At 62.6% G+C, this 15,552-nt stretch overlaps 2 protein-coding genes across 10 annotated transcripts; one reads left to right on the plus strand and one right to left on the minus strand.

Annotated features, from left to right (window-relative positions):
* Positions 1-390: 390 nt before the first annotated feature.
* TMEM129 (transmembrane protein 129, E3 ubiquitin ligase) lies at positions 391-4,821 on the minus strand. 3 transcript variants are annotated; one of them, XM_081578687.1, is made up of 4 exons: positions 4,527-4,821; positions 2,701-2,899; positions 2,072-2,231; positions 391-1,941 (listed from the first exon to the last, which is right to left on the minus strand). In XM_081578687.1, the coding sequence occupies exons 1-4, from the start codon at positions 4,729-4,731 to the stop codon at positions 1,693-1,695; spliced, it is 813 nt and encodes a 270-aa protein (XP_081434813.1). In that variant the 5' UTR covers positions 4,732-4,821; the 3' UTR covers positions 391-1,692. The 3 variants fall into 3 exon arrangements, with proteins under 3 accessions (XP_081434813.1, XP_081434794.1, XP_081434804.1); XM_081578668.1 differs by having other exon boundaries at positions 2,701-3,175; XM_081578678.1 differs by having other exon boundaries at positions 2,701-3,492.
* Positions 4,822-5,375: 554 nt separating this feature from the next.
* On the plus strand, positions 5,376-14,875 carry TACC3 (transforming acidic coiled-coil containing protein 3). Of its 7 annotated transcripts, none has more exons than XR_014079197.1 (16): positions 5,376-5,421; positions 6,904-7,066; positions 7,235-7,377; positions 8,761-9,633; positions 10,131-10,197; positions 10,333-10,486; positions 11,689-11,741; positions 11,931-12,019; positions 12,113-12,317; positions 12,493-12,620; positions 12,930-13,063; positions 13,152-13,195; positions 13,518-13,678; positions 14,231-14,337; positions 14,426-14,546; positions 14,662-14,875. XR_014079197.1 is itself a non-coding variant. In XM_081578621.1 (16 exons), the coding sequence occupies exons 2-16, from the start codon at positions 6,905-6,907 to the stop codon at positions 14,725-14,727; spliced, it is 2,427 nt and encodes an 808-aa protein (XP_081434747.1). In that variant the 5' UTR covers positions 5,376-6,450; position 6,904; the 3' UTR covers positions 14,728-14,875. The 7 variants fall into 7 exon arrangements, 6 of the variants coding, with proteins under 6 accessions (XP_081434747.1, XP_081434767.1, XP_081434727.1 ...); XM_081578621.1 differs by having other exon boundaries at positions 5,376-6,450; positions 12,493-12,597; positions 12,987-13,063; XM_081578641.1 differs by having other exon boundaries at positions 5,376-6,450; positions 12,116-12,317; positions 12,493-12,597; positions 12,987-13,063.
* The last annotated feature ends 677 nt before the right edge of the window (positions 14,876-15,552 follow it).

Below are 15,552 nucleotides of genomic sequence, written 5' to 3' on the forward strand. Positions count from 1 at the left end.
GTGGGTTGCGTGTACTTTATAAACATGTTCAGGGTCCAGCAGCAGCATAAGGGAGCAAGGAGCTTGTGCTGTTGAGGAGCTTCCCCAGCCACGCTGCTGCGCCACCAGGCTCCGCATGGGACACAGCAGCAAGCAGGGCTCTCCACCTTGGATCACCAGTGTCCCTCACGTGGGCCCCGGCAACTGGAGCACATGTATGCTGACCCCACCCCCACCCCCAGGACCCATCCACAAAGGTTCCCTGAAGTGAGCTTTTTGAGACCCCAGCTAGAATATCAGGGGAAGATTCCTGAAGAGTCTGCCTCCCTTTATTCTGAAAAAAACGTGCACATTAAAGAGGCCACTTCTAAGATGGCCTCGACCCAATTGTCTGTCAGGAAAAACAAAGTATTGATAACTTCATAGTAACATTTTATTCAATAGCATATCACTTTGCTACAATAGATGTATCTTTAAAAAACTAAGTAACCGTCTCTTGTAGAAAAGACAACCCCAGGCCTGGCTCTCCCTTGCCAGGGTTTGCAATTCCAGGCTAAGGCCAGGAATGGCTCCTGGCTGCCCTTCTGATGGCTGTCCCCTGTGGGTGCCCCCAGAGGACCACAAATCTGGGCTTGCTCACTTCCAAATCCCTGGACTTGGTGTAGCCTTGGCTGAGTTGAGCCAGCTGATTCCATCTAACCTGCTTAGAAGGACCAAGGTAGGAGGCTTGGGGCCCCGCCAACAGCCACATTCAGAGCTGTACCCAGGAGCCCAGCACTTTCCTCCCTGCCCCCCACCTCACCACCAAGAATTGGGAAGATGGCTGTCATTGCCTTGACTGCTGGGCACTTCCCTTCTGAAGTGGGTGGGCCTGTGGGGAGCCTCATGCTGGGTCCCCACAATCTTGCTGTCTGGATGCAAGATGTTGCTGTGCAACCAGGAGTCTGAGACAGCCCATTCCCTGGACTTGCGGGAGCACCAGAAGGCACGTGGTCACAGGCCCCTCGAAAGGGTGGGCAGCCCCACATGCGCTCGGTTACGGGAAAGGCGGGTGAGAACAGCCAGCACCCCAGCCCCTGATGGAGAGCCAGCGGTGAGAGCAGCCAGCACCCCCAGCCCTGATGGAGAGCCCGAGGCGCCCTTGGCTGGCCGCGGTCACCAGGAGACCCTGGGCAACGCTCATGCCCTCCACCGACAGGCTCTGCACCAGGTCCTCAGAGTGGCCTCATGGGGAGTGGAGGGCATCCATGCCACAGGGCCAGCGGCCAGCCTGGGGACGGAAGCATGACAGACTGCAGTCTTAGACAAAACCAGGTCTGTCATGTAACTGAGGCGCAGTTAAGACTTTTGTGTCCCATACATTTAAGGCAAGTGGCTAGGTTAGGGTCACCTGGGGCAGACCAAGGGGTTGCCCAGAACACAGCTCAGGGGCCGCAGAATGCTCTGGAGATGGACCCGACACCATGTGCTGCGTGCCCAGCACTGACCCCTAATCGGAAGAACAGAGAGTGAAGGAGGCAGAGGTGCTGAGGACCAGCCCACTGCCAGGGACAGAACTTCAGTTGAAAGGTTCTGCTGAAACCACAGCCGGCCCTTCTGCAGCCTCGGGGCACCAATGAGTCTCTGCACCGGAAGAGCTGCCCACAGTAGCACGGAGGAGGGCCCAGAGGCCCGTCTGCCCCTGGAGGCGGCCGCAGAGTCCCTCCAGGGGGCTCAGTGCACAGCGCACACGTCCAGGATGCAGAAGCGCGCACGGCAGGTGGGGCAGGGCACGCGGCTGGCCAGCCAGGTGTCGGGGCGCTGCGGGTCCTGGCGGCTGGCGAACCACTTGCCCATGCAGGTGAGACACCACATGGGGCGGCAGTAGCACTGCTGGCACTCGCCCTCGGCAGCCTCCTGGCAGGTCTTCACCAGCTTCACGCTGGCCCGAGTCTGCATGCAGCCGATGCACGCCTCCAGGTCCTGCAGGCAGGCCAGGTGGTCACGGAAGCCCGGTCGGGCCGCCCTGGGGATGGGGGTCCTGCCCCACCCCAGGAGAGGCGGTCCATGGCGGCCCAGCTGTGGGAACCACCTCCCCTGCCCAGCCCCCTACCTGGCTGCTGGGGACCGAGTAGGCCGGGTTGACCTCCACCAGGGAGGCGAAGGTCTCCAGGAAGAGGTCGCCCAGGCTCTGGTGGATGACCACGTTGGCTGCACTGCGGATGGGCGCCCGGAGCTTCTCACACAGCTCGCCATACTCCGTGGAGTTCAGCCTGTAGAGGTGGGTGCTGCTGGGCGGGGACCACTAGAGACGGCCGTGGGGCCAGAGCCCACTGGCCCAGGGCTGCCCACAGGCCTCTCCTTGGGACGTGGGGAGGGGCACGGAGGGTGGGAGAACTGCAGCCACGGGAGAGGGCCTGGCCCTCAGCAGGTTCAGGCCCAAGACGGGTCCAGGAGGGGCGGGCAGGCCCACTGCAGCCTGAACTAGACAGGAGCACCTCGGCCCCGGCCCAGGCTCAGGGTTGAGGGAGCTACCGAGTCTCCGTGGCCCCCAAACACCCACAGTGTGCTCCTCCTGAGATGCCAGGAAGACAGCTCAGGGCAGGCTGGGAAGAACGGGGAACGCAGAATACCTGAGGGAGGGGCACTCTGGAGGGACCACCCACCCCGCCCCCTAGAGCAACACAAAGAGCAGACCAAGGGCGCAGCCACCCTGGCGACCCCAGGCGCAGGCCCGCCTACCGGATGTCAAAGGCCTGCACGGCAGGGTTGGCGCTGGCCACGCGGATGGTGAGGAGCTGCACAGGCAGGTTCGAGTCTGGGGAGAGGTCGTGCTGCTGGGACTCCGTCACGGTCAGGTGCACGTCCTGCTGCTGGGCCACGTGCACGCGGTACGTGGTCACCTTCATCACCCACGTGTCCGTCACGATCACACGAGCACCTGGCACCCCCGTGGCAAACTTGTCAATCCGCCGGAACTCCGTGTTCACAGAGGAAGCGACGGCCCGCCAGCCCGACCGTGGGAGGGCATAGAGGGCCAGGGTGCGGGCTAGGGGGTGGCGGGCCCACAGGTCCCGCGACCAGTAGTAGATCAGGGTGCAGGCGATGGCGGGCAGCATCAACGCTAGCAGGAGGAAGGCCCGCCAGGTCTCCGGGGCCTGGCTGGGGTAGTAGAGCTGCTTTTCTGAGGCTGCGAAGCACATGCCCACATAGTAGCCTAAAAGGGACAGGGCAAGCTTCAGCAGAGGTTGGGACTGCCAGGCTGCCAGCTTGCCCAGGTCATGTCCACAGTGCTGTCTCTGTCCCTTGGTGGAGTTGGGGGAGGCCTCTTCCTTTAATCCCCAGCCTTGGGTCTGGCCCTCTGCCATGGTCAGCTCCCAGGGCAAGGCCATGGTACCCAAGGGCAGGTGGGCCTTGCCCAGCTCCATAGCTGACTCAACTGAGTCCTTGTCCAGTGAGCAGAAAACATTCTCATCTCACTACTTTAGTTTTGTACAAACCACTTACGAGTAGAGGAAATAAAAGGAGCAAATCCTAGAAAAGCAAAGATATGCACAAGGATCTGGTGTCACCCAATGCAGAGTTGCCCACAGGCCGTCCTGGGACTGGATCTCAGCCTCTGGATCCCACCTACTCTGAGGAGGCAGACCAGAGTATGGCCCATCCCAGAACTGGGACGTCGTGTAATAGACAGTAAACAAAGACTGACAAGAGCGGGTCACAGGGACACAGGGGCCAGCTCCAGGCCCCTGGCGGCCAGATGGGGGCCAATTTGCATGTCAAAATTAATAAAGTAGACAATGACCTACAAGAAAGGTTTGAAGTTGCAAAAATAGTAATAAATGCTACTGACCAAACTGATACATAATAAGTGACTCATGTGGCAATAAATAACACTCCTCTGAAGTTTCATAAGGGCTTCTCTAGGACTTCCCAGGTGGTGCAGTAGGTAAGAACCTGCCTGCCAATGCAGAAGACATGGGTTTGATTTCTGGTCCAGGAAGATTGCACAGCTGCGGAGCAACTAAGCCCCTGTGCCACAACTACTGAAATCTGCTGCTCTAGGGCCTGCAACAGAGTATCTCCCACCCTCCACAACTAGAGAAAGACCTTGCGCAACAATGAAGACCCAACATAGCCATGAATAAAATTATATTTTTACAAAAGGCTGGGGTGGGGGTGGGGCTTCCCTAGTGTTAAGTGGCAAAGATCCAGCCTGCCAATGCAGGAGATACGGGTTCGATCCCTGGGTCAGGAAGATTCCCTGGAGGCGGAAATGACACTCGACTGCCGTCACCCTCTCTGCCAGCCTTTCCCGCACCCACCTTCCAAGGACTGGGACAGGCCACCCCTAGCGGCACCAGTTAACTCATATCCCGCCTCGAGGGACCTGTCCCCGAAGAGCCAGCTCACCACCTGTCCTAGTGAGCAGAGCACCCCCTTCCCCAGGGTTCTGAGCCCGCCTCTCCGCCGGGTACCTGCAAGGGCAGCACTTCCCCGAGCACACGGGCGCTCCGCCCGCCCCCGTCCCTCCCGCTCCGGGTTCCGGAGCTCGGCCCCGGGCTCACCGAGGGGCAGCAGCGAGTGGCACAGCAGCGTGGCGGCCGTGCGGCGCAGGTGGTACGGCACGAAGGCGGCGTCCTCGCTGCCCAGCCAGCCCGACAGCAGGTTCTGCACCGTGAGCCCGGCCGAGTGGAACTCGGTGGGGGTGAACACGAAGCACACGGCGAACACCAGGTAGGCCAGCGTGAAGGTGACCTCGGGGCTGTCCATCGCGCCGCCGGGAAGCCGGCCGGGCGAGGCCCGCCACCCAGCGCAGCGAACCGGCCACAGCGTCCGGGTCCGGTAAGCGCCGGGCGGCGCGGGGTGCTCTGGGAAACGGAGTCCCTGCCCTCGGGGCACTCGCGGGGCGCTCTGGGAGATGGAGTCCCGCGGAGTATTTTGGGAAATGAAGTTCCCGGGCCCCTCGTTCGGCCCCACTTCTCGAGCCGCCGCCATAGTTCTCGCGAGGGTTTGGCTCTTACACACGACCCGCTTGGGGGCGGTGCTGCACTCAATCCCATTGCCCAGCTGAGGAAACTGAGACTCGGGCGAGAGGCTCTCGGGCTCTGATTTCCACGCAGCCCAGGCGCGTCCGCAGCAAAGCCCGGGATTCCTGGGCAACGGCGGGCTCCGCAGCCACCATCCACCCGCGTGCGGCCTTTCCCCTAGGCACGTCAGGCGAGCCCCCTTACTGAGGAATCAGGCGTCCGCCGCGCCCAGCGTGCCCTCGCCCCGGAAACGAAACCTCCTAGTGGGCGTGGCCTGGCATTCTGCTTCCCATTGGCTGTCGGCGCCCCGCGCCCCGCCCCGGCGAGCGCTGATTGGCCGCGCTCGCCAACCGTCGGTATTTGAATCGGCGGCGGGCAGAGGGGCTTGCGGACTCGGCGCCTCCCACCTTGGGCTCCGCGCGGCGGCCGACAGGTAAGGGGGCGACGGCGGCGCCGGCGATAGGGTCCCGGCTCGGGGCTCCGGTTCTGCCTGTAGCCGGGCCTTGGGGCTCTGTCGGCCTGGGTCTGCCTGCCGCGCTGGCGACCCCCCTAGACCGGGGCGTATGCCGCCTCCGGCTCCGCCCTCCTCGCGGTCTGGGCCGTTCTCCCGCCGCTTCCTCAAGATGTCCCCTCCCGCCGTCCCGGCCGCAACTGGGGGCAGAGCAGATGGGCCCCCGCCCCGGCCTCCCGAGACGCCCGGTGACTCCGAGCCTGAGTACACGCGCGCTCGCTGCCCTGCGCCCAGCGCTGGCCTCCCGATCCCCGCCCCTCTGGGCGCAGCCCCACCCGGACCCATCGCCGACTCCTGCCGCACCTGATTCCGCAGACGCCGCTCCCCTTGGGTCCCCAGTCCCTCCCCGGCCAGCCCTCCTCTGGAGTAGAAGCCAAACCCCGGAAGGCTGCCGTCACTGTTCTCCCACCTTCCCCAGGCCAAGGGGCGTCTGCCGGAAAGGCGTCCTCTAAGTCTTCTCTCCGTCCTGTGTCCTGCAGCCATCCAGCCCCCTCCCCTGTTTACCCAGTTGTTCAGGCCAAACCTCACAGTGAGTGGCCCCTGGCTCGGGCTCATCTTTCCGTCTCCCCACGCAGTGTGTGAGCCTGATGCCAAGCAGGGCTGACCACTCCGCCCCTGGCCCAGTGCCAGAGCCTCTGACTCCTTCCCTTCCCTCCTACCCATCTTGTCCTCCACAGGCAGCCCCTACCCCCACCTCACCTCTTTTTCAAGCCACCCTTTCTCCCCCTGCCCCAGCCACCTGGCCTCCTCAACTACAGTCCCCAGGGTCCCCACCGCCAGCAAATACCTGTAGTGCCCCCACGAGGCGAATGCCCAGTTCTCTGGTGACTGCTAAATTGGGAATGCCATGGCACTGACCATCATGAGGGCCTCGGGAAGGAGGAATGAGACTCTCCTGGAACCCCTGGGCCTGACTGGAGGCCCCTGATGGAGAAACTCAACTCCCTACAGGTGACTCCACACCTGCTGCTTGTTACCTTCTCCAGCACCTCCTCAGCCGTGCTGCTGGGCCCTATTGCTTTTCTGTTCACAAACTTGGCAGCTGCTCCACCTGATGGAGGGGCCCGGGCTCCCTCTGCCTCTTCAGTATCATCACAGATCAGCCCTTCTCTGTCTCTGAACTTTTACCCACAAAGTTCAAGTTATTTTAATCACCTGAGCCTTCCCTCCTGCCCTGTGAACTGAAGGCTCCTCCGGCTCTTACTTCTGGGAGGTGGCAGCTTCCCCAGAGCAGGATGGGGACTGCCATGCAGAGGACACACCGCCTGAGGTCTGACCCACCTGTGCCAAAGGGGGACATCTCCCTGCAGCCCCGTGGGCCAGCCCTGTCACTGCCACCTAGGAGTGTTCAGACAACAGAGGGTCACTGCCCTCCTCCTGACACCAAACTATCTGCTTTTCTAGAATGAGTCTGCATATCTTCAGTGACGAAAATGTCACTGGTGACAAAAGTACAGAAAATTGCAACTTCCTGTTTTCACCACCGGAACTTACCGGAAGATCATCTGTTCTCCGTCTGTCACAGAAAGAGAATGTGCTGCCGAAGAGCACAGCCAAAGCTGTGAAGGTAAGCACGTCGGGCCCCTGCATTTGATCTACCGGGTGTCACACGAGAGATCACCCTGCCACCTGCTTTCCTGGCAACTTACTGAGATGCCAGGGCAGGGCACGGTGCTGCCAGAGGGGTGTCAAAGATTTGAATTATTGAACAGGTGCCCTCTTCTGTCCCCAACAGGTAACTTTTCAGACACCTCTGCGGGACCCACAGACACACAGGATCTTAAGTCCCAGCGTGGGCAGCAAGCTCGAAGCCTGTTTTGCTCTGGGCGATCCCATTGGATTAGAAAACTGCCATCAAGTCTGCACCCAGAAAGAGAAGTAAGTGTGGGGCTGTTTGATGTACTGCCGCCGTAGCCTCGGGGACGCAGCAGAAAAGCTCTGCTCGCAGAGTCTTCCACATCCGGTTAGGCTCCTGCTGGTCTCTGCTCTGTGTCCTGCGTGGTCCAGAGCACCTCAGAAATTGTTTGTTACTGGAAAAGTGAGTAATAAAACAGAGGAAGTGTAAAGTTTACATTCTGCTTCTCTGTTGTGCTCTTGCCAGCAAACTGACATTGCTTTTTGTTCCTCTAACTTCATGAAGTGCCCTGGCGGGATCTCCAGAGAGGAGTGCTCTGTGGCTTTGCTGCCGTGTTAGCCCTCTTTGGGAGTCTCCTGTGCTCAGCAGCAAGCCTGGGAGAGGGCTCACAGACGGGCTTTGCTGCTGACGGCACAGGAGCTGTCTGTTGCGTGGTCCAGTCTGATGAACCAGATTGGAAACACCTGACTGACCAGCAGGAGCGTCTTTGCAGCTCACCTGGCATTAGGTGTTTGGCTGGGTATGGCGGCCAGCTCAGTGAACACCCGGGCTTTCCTGCCTCTGTCTGGAGACAGGGCCCCTGGTGGCGGCTCTTCACCCCAGATTAGGCTGAATTTACCCAGCGAGTGCCCCCAAGGGACCCACTGAATCCAAAGTGGGAAGGAGCCTCGCTGGCATAAAAGTCAGCCTCATTCTGACTTTTGCCGATTTACACGGTTTAAAGCTTGCTTTTTCTTTTAAACAGATTTTAGATGTGCAGAGAAAGGTATAAAAGCAAAATACCTCTAGCATACCCTTCACCTCTCACTCAAGAAAGATGTCCCCGGACCACATTTCCACCTCCCCTTGGGTGGAAATTCCTCGCACCTGACTCCCCTCTACCCAGGTTTCCTTGCTGCTTTTCAGCTTTAGGTTTTTACTTTTCTGTTTGAAATTCAGCTGAATGAGATTAGAATGACTCAAATACTGTCGTTTCGTAAGAGCCCAAAGAGAGGGAGGCCAGGCTGCTGAGACGCCGGCTCTGAGCCGCTCCAACCGCAGGGAGCCGGGGTCCTGCTTCTCCTGAAGGCCGCATCCTCAACCTGGCCTTTCTCTCTCTGCGGTGGAAAGCCTGACCCTCATGTGCACTGACTGTCCCTGGCTGTGTAGCTGGTGGTCCCCAGCTGGAAGGGGGAAGGGGGCTGTGGGGAAGCTCAGCTCTGACCGTCGTCAGTCAGCTTTCTGCCTATGTCTCCAGGGCCCGCCAACGCTGACTTGTGGGAATGTTCTTATGAAAGCTGATCCCAAGGAGAGCGTTGACAGAATGCTTCTTATTTCTGTATTTAGTTAATGTTTTCACGTGGACTAAAATCTAACTAAAGTACTAACTGGTTCCTTAGTGTTAACTAAGTTTATTTTCTGAAAAGTCAACAGTTCACCAAGGAAACAGACACCAAAACGACCCATGGAATTCTCCAGAAGCCAGTACTGCCCGACGCCGAGCCCCCTTCAGAGGACGTGAGACCAGCCTCCGAAGACCAGCCTCCTGGTGGGCCCCCCTCAGCTCCCCTGGTCAGCCTGGGTCCCTCAAGCTCTTCCCAGATACCGGAGAGTGTTGAAAACCCCGAGGCCTCTCGAGGACCAGCGCCCGGCAGCCCTGAGGGCGCCTGGGAGGAGCACGTCCACTCTCGCCCCTCGGAGGAGAGCGCGCCCCTCAGCCCTGCAGCTCCAGAGCAGCCCCCCGGGGTGGCGTCCCAGGGCGCAGCAGAGGAGCCGCTTGGCGCTACGGGCGGGGGCTCAGAGGGGGTCCCTGCTCCCCCTACCGGACCTGCCTCGCCCTCTGGGGCCCACCCTGGAGAAAAACCCCTCATGGACCTGCCTGAAGAGGCCCTGGCGGACCACAAGGACATGGCCCTGACCGGCCCCGGAGAGGCTGCAGGGGCCACACGCCCCGGTGCTCGGAGGGAGGAGGCCAGTGGCAAGACCGCCGGCTCTCTGAGGAGCGGGCCCGTCCGGCTGGAGTTTGACTTCTCTGATGCCACCAGCAAGAGGCCGCCCCCACTGCGGAAGCGAGGGAAGACCCTGGGTCTCAAGCCCCCCTCGCGGAGACCAGAGGCGAGGCCCGGAAAGGCACCCCTGGAGGCGGGCAAGGGTTGCGAGCTCTCTCTCCATGAGTCTGACGGCCCGAGCTGCGATAAGCCGGACGACCCAGACTGTAACCTGGCCACGGACGATGGAGAGGCCCGGCCCCCAGAGCACCCCCAGAGCGGCCAGGCCGCAGAGGCCTTGTCTCTGAGCCGGTAAGCACGGGGTGGCAGTGGCGGGTGGTCTGCTCCAGGGCAGACCTGAGATCAGAGGTGCCACGTGTCCCCCAGCTGGGGGCCCTGGGGACCAGCGGGGAAGCATCCCTCTGCTGCAGGGGTGGGCAGGGTGCTCGTGCAGTCCAGGAATACCCCCGGCACGGCCCTGGCGCCGCGTCTCCCTCCTGGAGTGAGCCTGCCTTCCGCCGCCCGCTCCCAGGGGTGCGCTTGAGGCCGAGCGTGGGGGCTCGGCTTCTGTTGCCATTTCCTAGCAACCATAGGATTCACTTATTTTTGCTTTTACTTGAGTTGAAATGACCTTAGGGTGCTTTGCCCGCTTCTGAGGAGCGAGTCTTGTGCAGGCAAGGTTGTGGGGGATGGCTTTGTGGGGCCCCCGATTCGGCCCTGAGCCTGGCTTCTAGGGAAGGGGCTCGCAGGATTGCCGGCAGCTCGGAGCTGGGGGTGGGGCTCAGGCCCTGCTGACCCCGTCTCTTCAGGCAGGCGTGTTCAGGTGACACACCCAGGACACGGGCCCCAGCGAGGACGCCAGGAGCCGCGGGTGAGGTACGGGCACGGGCACCACGTCTGCGGGGCGTCGTGGGCAGAGGGAGGCTGGTGGGGGAGGGCACGCGCTGCCCCTGCTCCCCCTGCTCCCCCTCGTCTCGGCCAGCCCCGCGGTGACCCCAGCCTCCCTTTCAGGAGGGGACCACAGGCTCTTCTGGGAGGTCAGCGCCCCTCGGCAGCCCAAGCAGCGAGCCACCAACTGCACCCACCCACCCCACGCCCCCCACTGAGAGGGGGCTGGAGCCCACCCTGGACCTGAGTGGGGAGCAGTTCCGGGACCCCGCAGAGGGTATGTGGTCGTCAGTCCTCAGCACAGACGCAGGAGGCAGCGGGGAAGGGCTGCGTGAACTGAGGCCCCTGGAGAGGAGGAGCCGCCCTTCCACAGAGGCTCAGGCCTGAGCCTCCCTAGTGCGGCCCAGGGCCTTTAGGGCCGGGACAGCTGCAGGGTCTCCATCCGGTGAAGGCCCTGGGCCTGAGGCAGGCAGGGGACAGGCCAAGGGTTTCTGTGGCAGTCTCACCGTGCCTGCGGGGCTGGGAGCCGCCTCCCTCTGCCCCAGGGGCCCTGGTGTCACAGGACACGGGGCACTTTGTGTCACTGACGCTCTGCCTTGGGTCAGGGTGAGTCGGGCCTTCTCTCCTGGCCGAGCAGCGTCCCCGCCGTGGACGGCGCCTTGTCTCCTTCCGCTGGCTGCCGTCTGCTCTGGCCGTCAGGAGCGGGCTGCCCAGAGCGTGCACATGTGTCTGTCTCTGGGTGGAGGCCCCCGGGGGCCCACTCAGTGCACTCATGCTCACGGAGCCGCCGCCCAGCCCGTCTCCGCAGGGTCTGAGGTCTGGCCCGCGCTGCCGTCCAGGGGTGGCCGCATGGTGGGTTTGCTCCCTGTTGTTGAGTGGTGTGTGTGTGCTCCTGACCTTTACCTGCTCAGGTTCTTTGCCTGGTTTTTCTCGAACTGTTTATTTTTATTATGCTGTAAGGATTTCTAATCCAGATAAGAATTGCTTGTCAGGTACATGATTTGCAGAAACTGTCTTCCCGTTCTTGGTGGTGTCTTCAGAAGCAGGCATGTCCACTTTCAAACCCCGTTTGTTCTATTGCTGCTTGGGCTTTTGGTGTCAATTTTAAATTTTTGTCTATGGCGTGAGTCACCCTTGGGTTTTTTTAAGCCGAGTTCGGATTATCAGATATTAAAGGACCTTCCACGGTAGTTCTCAACCAGGGCAACCTGGCCCCCAGGGGACATTTCTGGGACATTTCTGGTTTTGACGCCCCCCCCGAGGTGCACAGCACGCCCCCCGAACCCTCCGGCTGCAGGCACCCTGAGCAACCCTGCTTCACAGCAAAGGGCCCTTGGTCCAGGAGCCCGGGGAGGGGTGTTGTGCACGGCCAAGCACCAGGCTGGGGGGCACACGGCTGACCTGGCCTGGGTCACCCACGGCCCATGGGGGGCGGGCAGCCTGTGGCAGGCAGGGGGCAGCTGCTGACCCCCCTCTCAGTCCTAGGCGCGGGGGCCGAGGTGGACTACCTGGAGCAGTTCGGGGCATCCTCGGTGAGTGCCCGCTGTTGTCGTGGCCCCGCTGACCTGGAGCAGGCTCTGCAGCCCTGGAGGCAGCGTCACCCCGGGCCCCCGCAGACCACTTGGCTCAGGCCCCCAGAGGCGTCTCCCGTGGGCTGGGCTCCCCCAAGGGACGGGGCGGGCATGCTGGGGACACTGCTGACCCTGCTCCGTCCTTGACAGTTTAAAGAGTCGGCCCTGAGGAAGCAGTCACTGTACCTCAACTTCGACCCGCTCCTGCAGGACAGTCCCCGGGGGCTGGCGCCCAGCAGGTGCGCCCAGCAGGCTTCGAGGTGGGAGGGGGTGGGGCTGGCCCCGTCCCATCGTCCAGTTAGTGAGCGGGCAGTGCTCCTGTGTGCCCATAGCAGAGGCGGGCTGCCTGACGGGCCGCGGGCCCCACCTATCCCGAGCACAGGCCCTCTGGCCTCCAAGGAGAGCCCCGGCTGCACACAGAGGGCAGGTGGCTTCTCTCCTGGTCTCCGCGCTTGCAGTGTGGACGCGCCTTCCTCTGGAAGCCCCCCAGAGGCCCAGCTGCTCGACCTGGACTTCCCAGGAGCCCCAGGCGTTCCCGTAAGCGCTTTGTCCACTCTGGTTCAGAGACATGCTTGTTCTAAGGGTCTGGCTTTCACGTGCTGCGGATCTGAAGGCTTCAGGGAGTGGGTGGGGGCCGCGCTGTGCTGTGGGGAGCCGGTGGGGCAGAGGGGCGCGCGGGGGGAGCTCACGGCCCCGCCGGTGTCACCCGCAGACGCCTGGCCCGGCTCCGTATGACCTCGGGCCCGGGGCTCCACTGCTGCCTGTGGGGCCGATCGTGGACGTGCTGCAGTACAGCCAGAAGGACCTGGACTCTGCGGTGAGGGCGCAGGCGGCGGTGGGGTGGGCAGCGTCACAGGCTCCCCTCACTGCGCCCGAACTGGGCGGTCCGGAAGCCGGGCGTGCTCCGTTTCCCTCCCATGTGTCTCAGAACCCGTGGCGTGAGGGTCTGCACCGTCCCGGGGGAACGCCCCCAGGCTCCTCGCTCGGTGATGGGACGGGGGTGGAGGCCTGGGCTGGACCCGGTGGGGCCCAGCAACTCCCGCCCCGCTCAGGCCGTGTCCTCTGGGCCTCAGGGCCTCCCTGCCCCGCCCATGTCGGGAGGCGTCCCCACCGCCCGCCCGCCCCCCGCGCAGGGCGTCCACCACGTAGGGCGGGAGACGTCAGTGTGGGGGGGCGCTGGGCCAACGCAGGCGTGTGGCCACGCAGGTGGAGGCCAGGCAGAAGGAGAACGAGGCGCTGCGAGGCAAGTGCGCGGCGCTGCAGGAGAGGCTCCTGGAGATGGGGTGAGTGCGGCCAGCCCTACCGTGTGCATGCGTGTGTGTGTATGTGTACGCGGGGCACTCGGCTCACGCCTCTGCTCTCCTCCCACAGGAAGATCATGGACAGCTTTGAGGGGACTGTCTACCAGGTGATGGGTGAGTGCCCCGCCCCACCATCTGGGGCCCAGGCGGCCAGCAGGTTAGGTCCCTTCCCTGACGCTGCAGTGTCCACCCTGCCCTGGGAGCTGTGCGTCCCCCTGCAGCCTCCGTGTGTGGGCACCAGCTGTGTCCAGGTGGAAGCCCTGAGTGTGGGACAGGTCTGGGCTCACTGCCAGCTGCCTCAGTTTCCGGGCGGAGCTGGTGTTGAGGAGACAGCTGTTTTCTGGATGTTTGGAGTCCCGAGGGTCCACTGTGGGAGGTCCCGAGAGAGGCAGACCCCCTGCCACCCGCCGATCCCAGGCGCTGGTCTCTCCTCCAGAGGAGGCTCAGAAACAGAAGGAGCTTGCCAAAGCCGAGATACAGAAGGTCCTGAAAGAGAAGGCACAGCTGACGGCAGACTTACTCTCCACGGAGAAGTCGTTCTCCGACCTCTTCAAGCGGTTTGAGAAACAGAAGGAGGTGATCGAAGGCTACCGCACGGTGGGTGCTGGGCCAGCCCGGGCCCGGGGGTGGCGGGGGCAGGGGCCCTGCAGGAGGAGGGGCTGAGCGCAGCCGGGGTGCAGAGCCTGGCAAGAAGGGAGAGGCAGGCCCGCAGGTGGGCCCAGGCTTAGCCTTGCCTCTGCCCACACCCTGGGCTCTCGGCTTTGTCACCTGCAACTGGACACAGGTGCCCGCGAGGCATCCGTGTGGGCCTGTGCAGAGACCGCCAGGTCTGTGCTGCCCGCTGCACGGTTCCCCACCCCCACCACCAGGGCAGCAGGGAACCCAGCCCCCAGAGCCCGGGGCCGGGGGATCAGGACAGGCTGTTCCGTGGGCCTGGTGCCTGACCCAGTTTCCACTACGGTGCCTGGACGGGTCCCTGCAGCAGGGCCCTGAGGGGCGGGCAGGGTCCTGGGTGGGGGTCGGGGGGGCCTGGGCTGTTTCCAAGGAAACAGGCAAGCTGCTCCCACATGGCCTTGTCCATTGCTGCTCCACACACCCCCCAAAGAGCTGGGCCCTTGGTTCGGGGCTCAGAGTCCATCTTCCTCCCAGAACGAAGAGTCGCTGAAGAAGTGTGTCGAGGATTACATAGAGAGGGTGGAGAAAGAGGCCCAGAAGTACCAGGCGCTGAAGGCCCAGGCGGAGGAGAAGCTCCAGCAGTGCGTGGGGTTCGGGGGGCAGGAGCGTGGGAAGCTCGGGGGTGAGGGGCAGGAGCCCGTGGCTCACCTGGGCCCTCTGCTGCTCCAGGGCAAGTGAGGAAATCGCCCAGATCCGGAGCAAGGCCCAGACAGATGCCCTGGCGCTGCAGGCGGTCCTGAGGAAGGAGCAGATGCGTGTCCAGTCTCTGGAGAAGGTAGTGGAGCAGAAGGTGGGTGCAGGGCCCTGGGCCGGACAGGGGGGAGGGCAGCCCTCCTGGCTCGGGAAGCCTCGGGGCTCCGGGTTCCAAGCACTGAGAGAAATCCAGGGACACGACTCCTCCTCAGACTAAAGAGAATGATGAACTGACCAGGATCTGTGACGACCTCATTTCCAAGATGAAGAGAATCTGACGCGACCGCCCTGACCTTGCCATCTTCCCTTTGTGTGTGTGTCTGTCTGTCTAGGTTGTTTTTCTCTATTGATGTCATTCTTTTTTCAATTCATTTTTAAACTAGGTTGCTTTAGGAAAAAACTAAATAAAGTTTCCCTTAAATCTAAGCAATAGCGCCGTCCTGGTCTTCATTGAAGGGGCGGTTTCTGGCTGACATGACCACAGCCACCGTCCCCCTGGCCTGTCCCTGCCCCGCACCTCGCAGCTGCCCAGCCAGCCGCCAGCACCTCCGGGGCGTCAGCTGAGTGGGCCCCAGTCCCCCGGTCCGCCTGGTCAGCCACGTGGTGCTGTGGTGGACGCTGTGCATCGACCACGGATCTCGCAGACCAGCGCCTTCGTGGAAGAAGAGACCACAGCCGCTGCAGCAGGGTTGGCTCTGCGTCCTGGGGGGGCTGCAGCCCCGCAGTCGGACGCTCACAGGGGTGAGGGGTCTGTCTCGTGACCAGCAGTTCCCACATGGCCCCCTCCCAGCTGGAAGCCCCCAGTCTCCTGAGAGAGACCCAGGAAGATGATGGAAACAGTCATGGGCTGTCTCCACCAGCGGTTTCCCTCCAGAGCCCTGCCAGATGGGCAGACAGACATCCGACACTCCTGACAAACGAAAGGCTCAGAACTAAAGTCTCCAAGTGCGAGCTCAGAGTCTGCACCCCCAGTGCCAGGGGCCTGCTTCCCAGGAGAGGCTGTCGTCCCCGCTTATCGGACCGGTGCCAGAGTGGGTCTTCCTCCTGGGCCCCTTCCCACGGGGCGGGGCCGGGGGTCCCTGGCCTGGGGGCGGTGAGTGCGG

The sequence above is a fragment of the Giraffa tippelskirchi genome, chromosome 1 (assembly GCF_054371585.1).
Source record: "Giraffa tippelskirchi isolate mGirTip1 chromosome 1, T2T-mGirTip1v1.2.pri, whole genome shotgun sequence".
NCBI classification, from domain to species: domain Eukaryota; kingdom Metazoa; phylum Chordata; class Mammalia; order Artiodactyla; family Giraffidae; genus Giraffa; species Giraffa tippelskirchi.

Excerpts from the sequence above, each read along its gene's own strand:
- TMEM129 (XM_081578678.1), bottom strand. The coding sequence starts at position 3,386 with ATGGAGCTGGGCAAGGCCCACCTGCCCTTGGGTACCATGGCCTTGCCC. Across the intron at positions 2,232-2,700 it reads GTGCAGGCCTTTGACATCCG|GCTGAACTCCACGGAGTATG; the intron begins GTAGGCGGGCCT and ends CCACCTCTACAG. Across the intron at positions 1,942-2,071 it reads ACTCGGTCCCCAGCAGCCAG|GACCTGGAGGCGTGCATCGG; the intron begins GTAGGGGGCTGG and ends GCCTGCCTGCAG.
- TACC3 (XM_081578601.1), top strand. The coding sequence starts at position 6,905 with ATGAGTCTGCATATCTTCAGTGACGAAAATGTCACTGGTGACAAAAGT. Across the intron at positions 11,742-11,930 it reads AGCAGTTCGGGGCATCCTCG|TTTAAAGAGTCGGCCCTGAG; the intron begins GTGAGTGCCCGC and ends CGTCCTTGACAG. Across the intron at positions 13,679-14,230 it reads TGATCGAAGGCTACCGCACG|AACGAAGAGTCGCTGAAGAA; the intron begins GTGGGTGCTGGG and ends TCTTCCTCCCAG.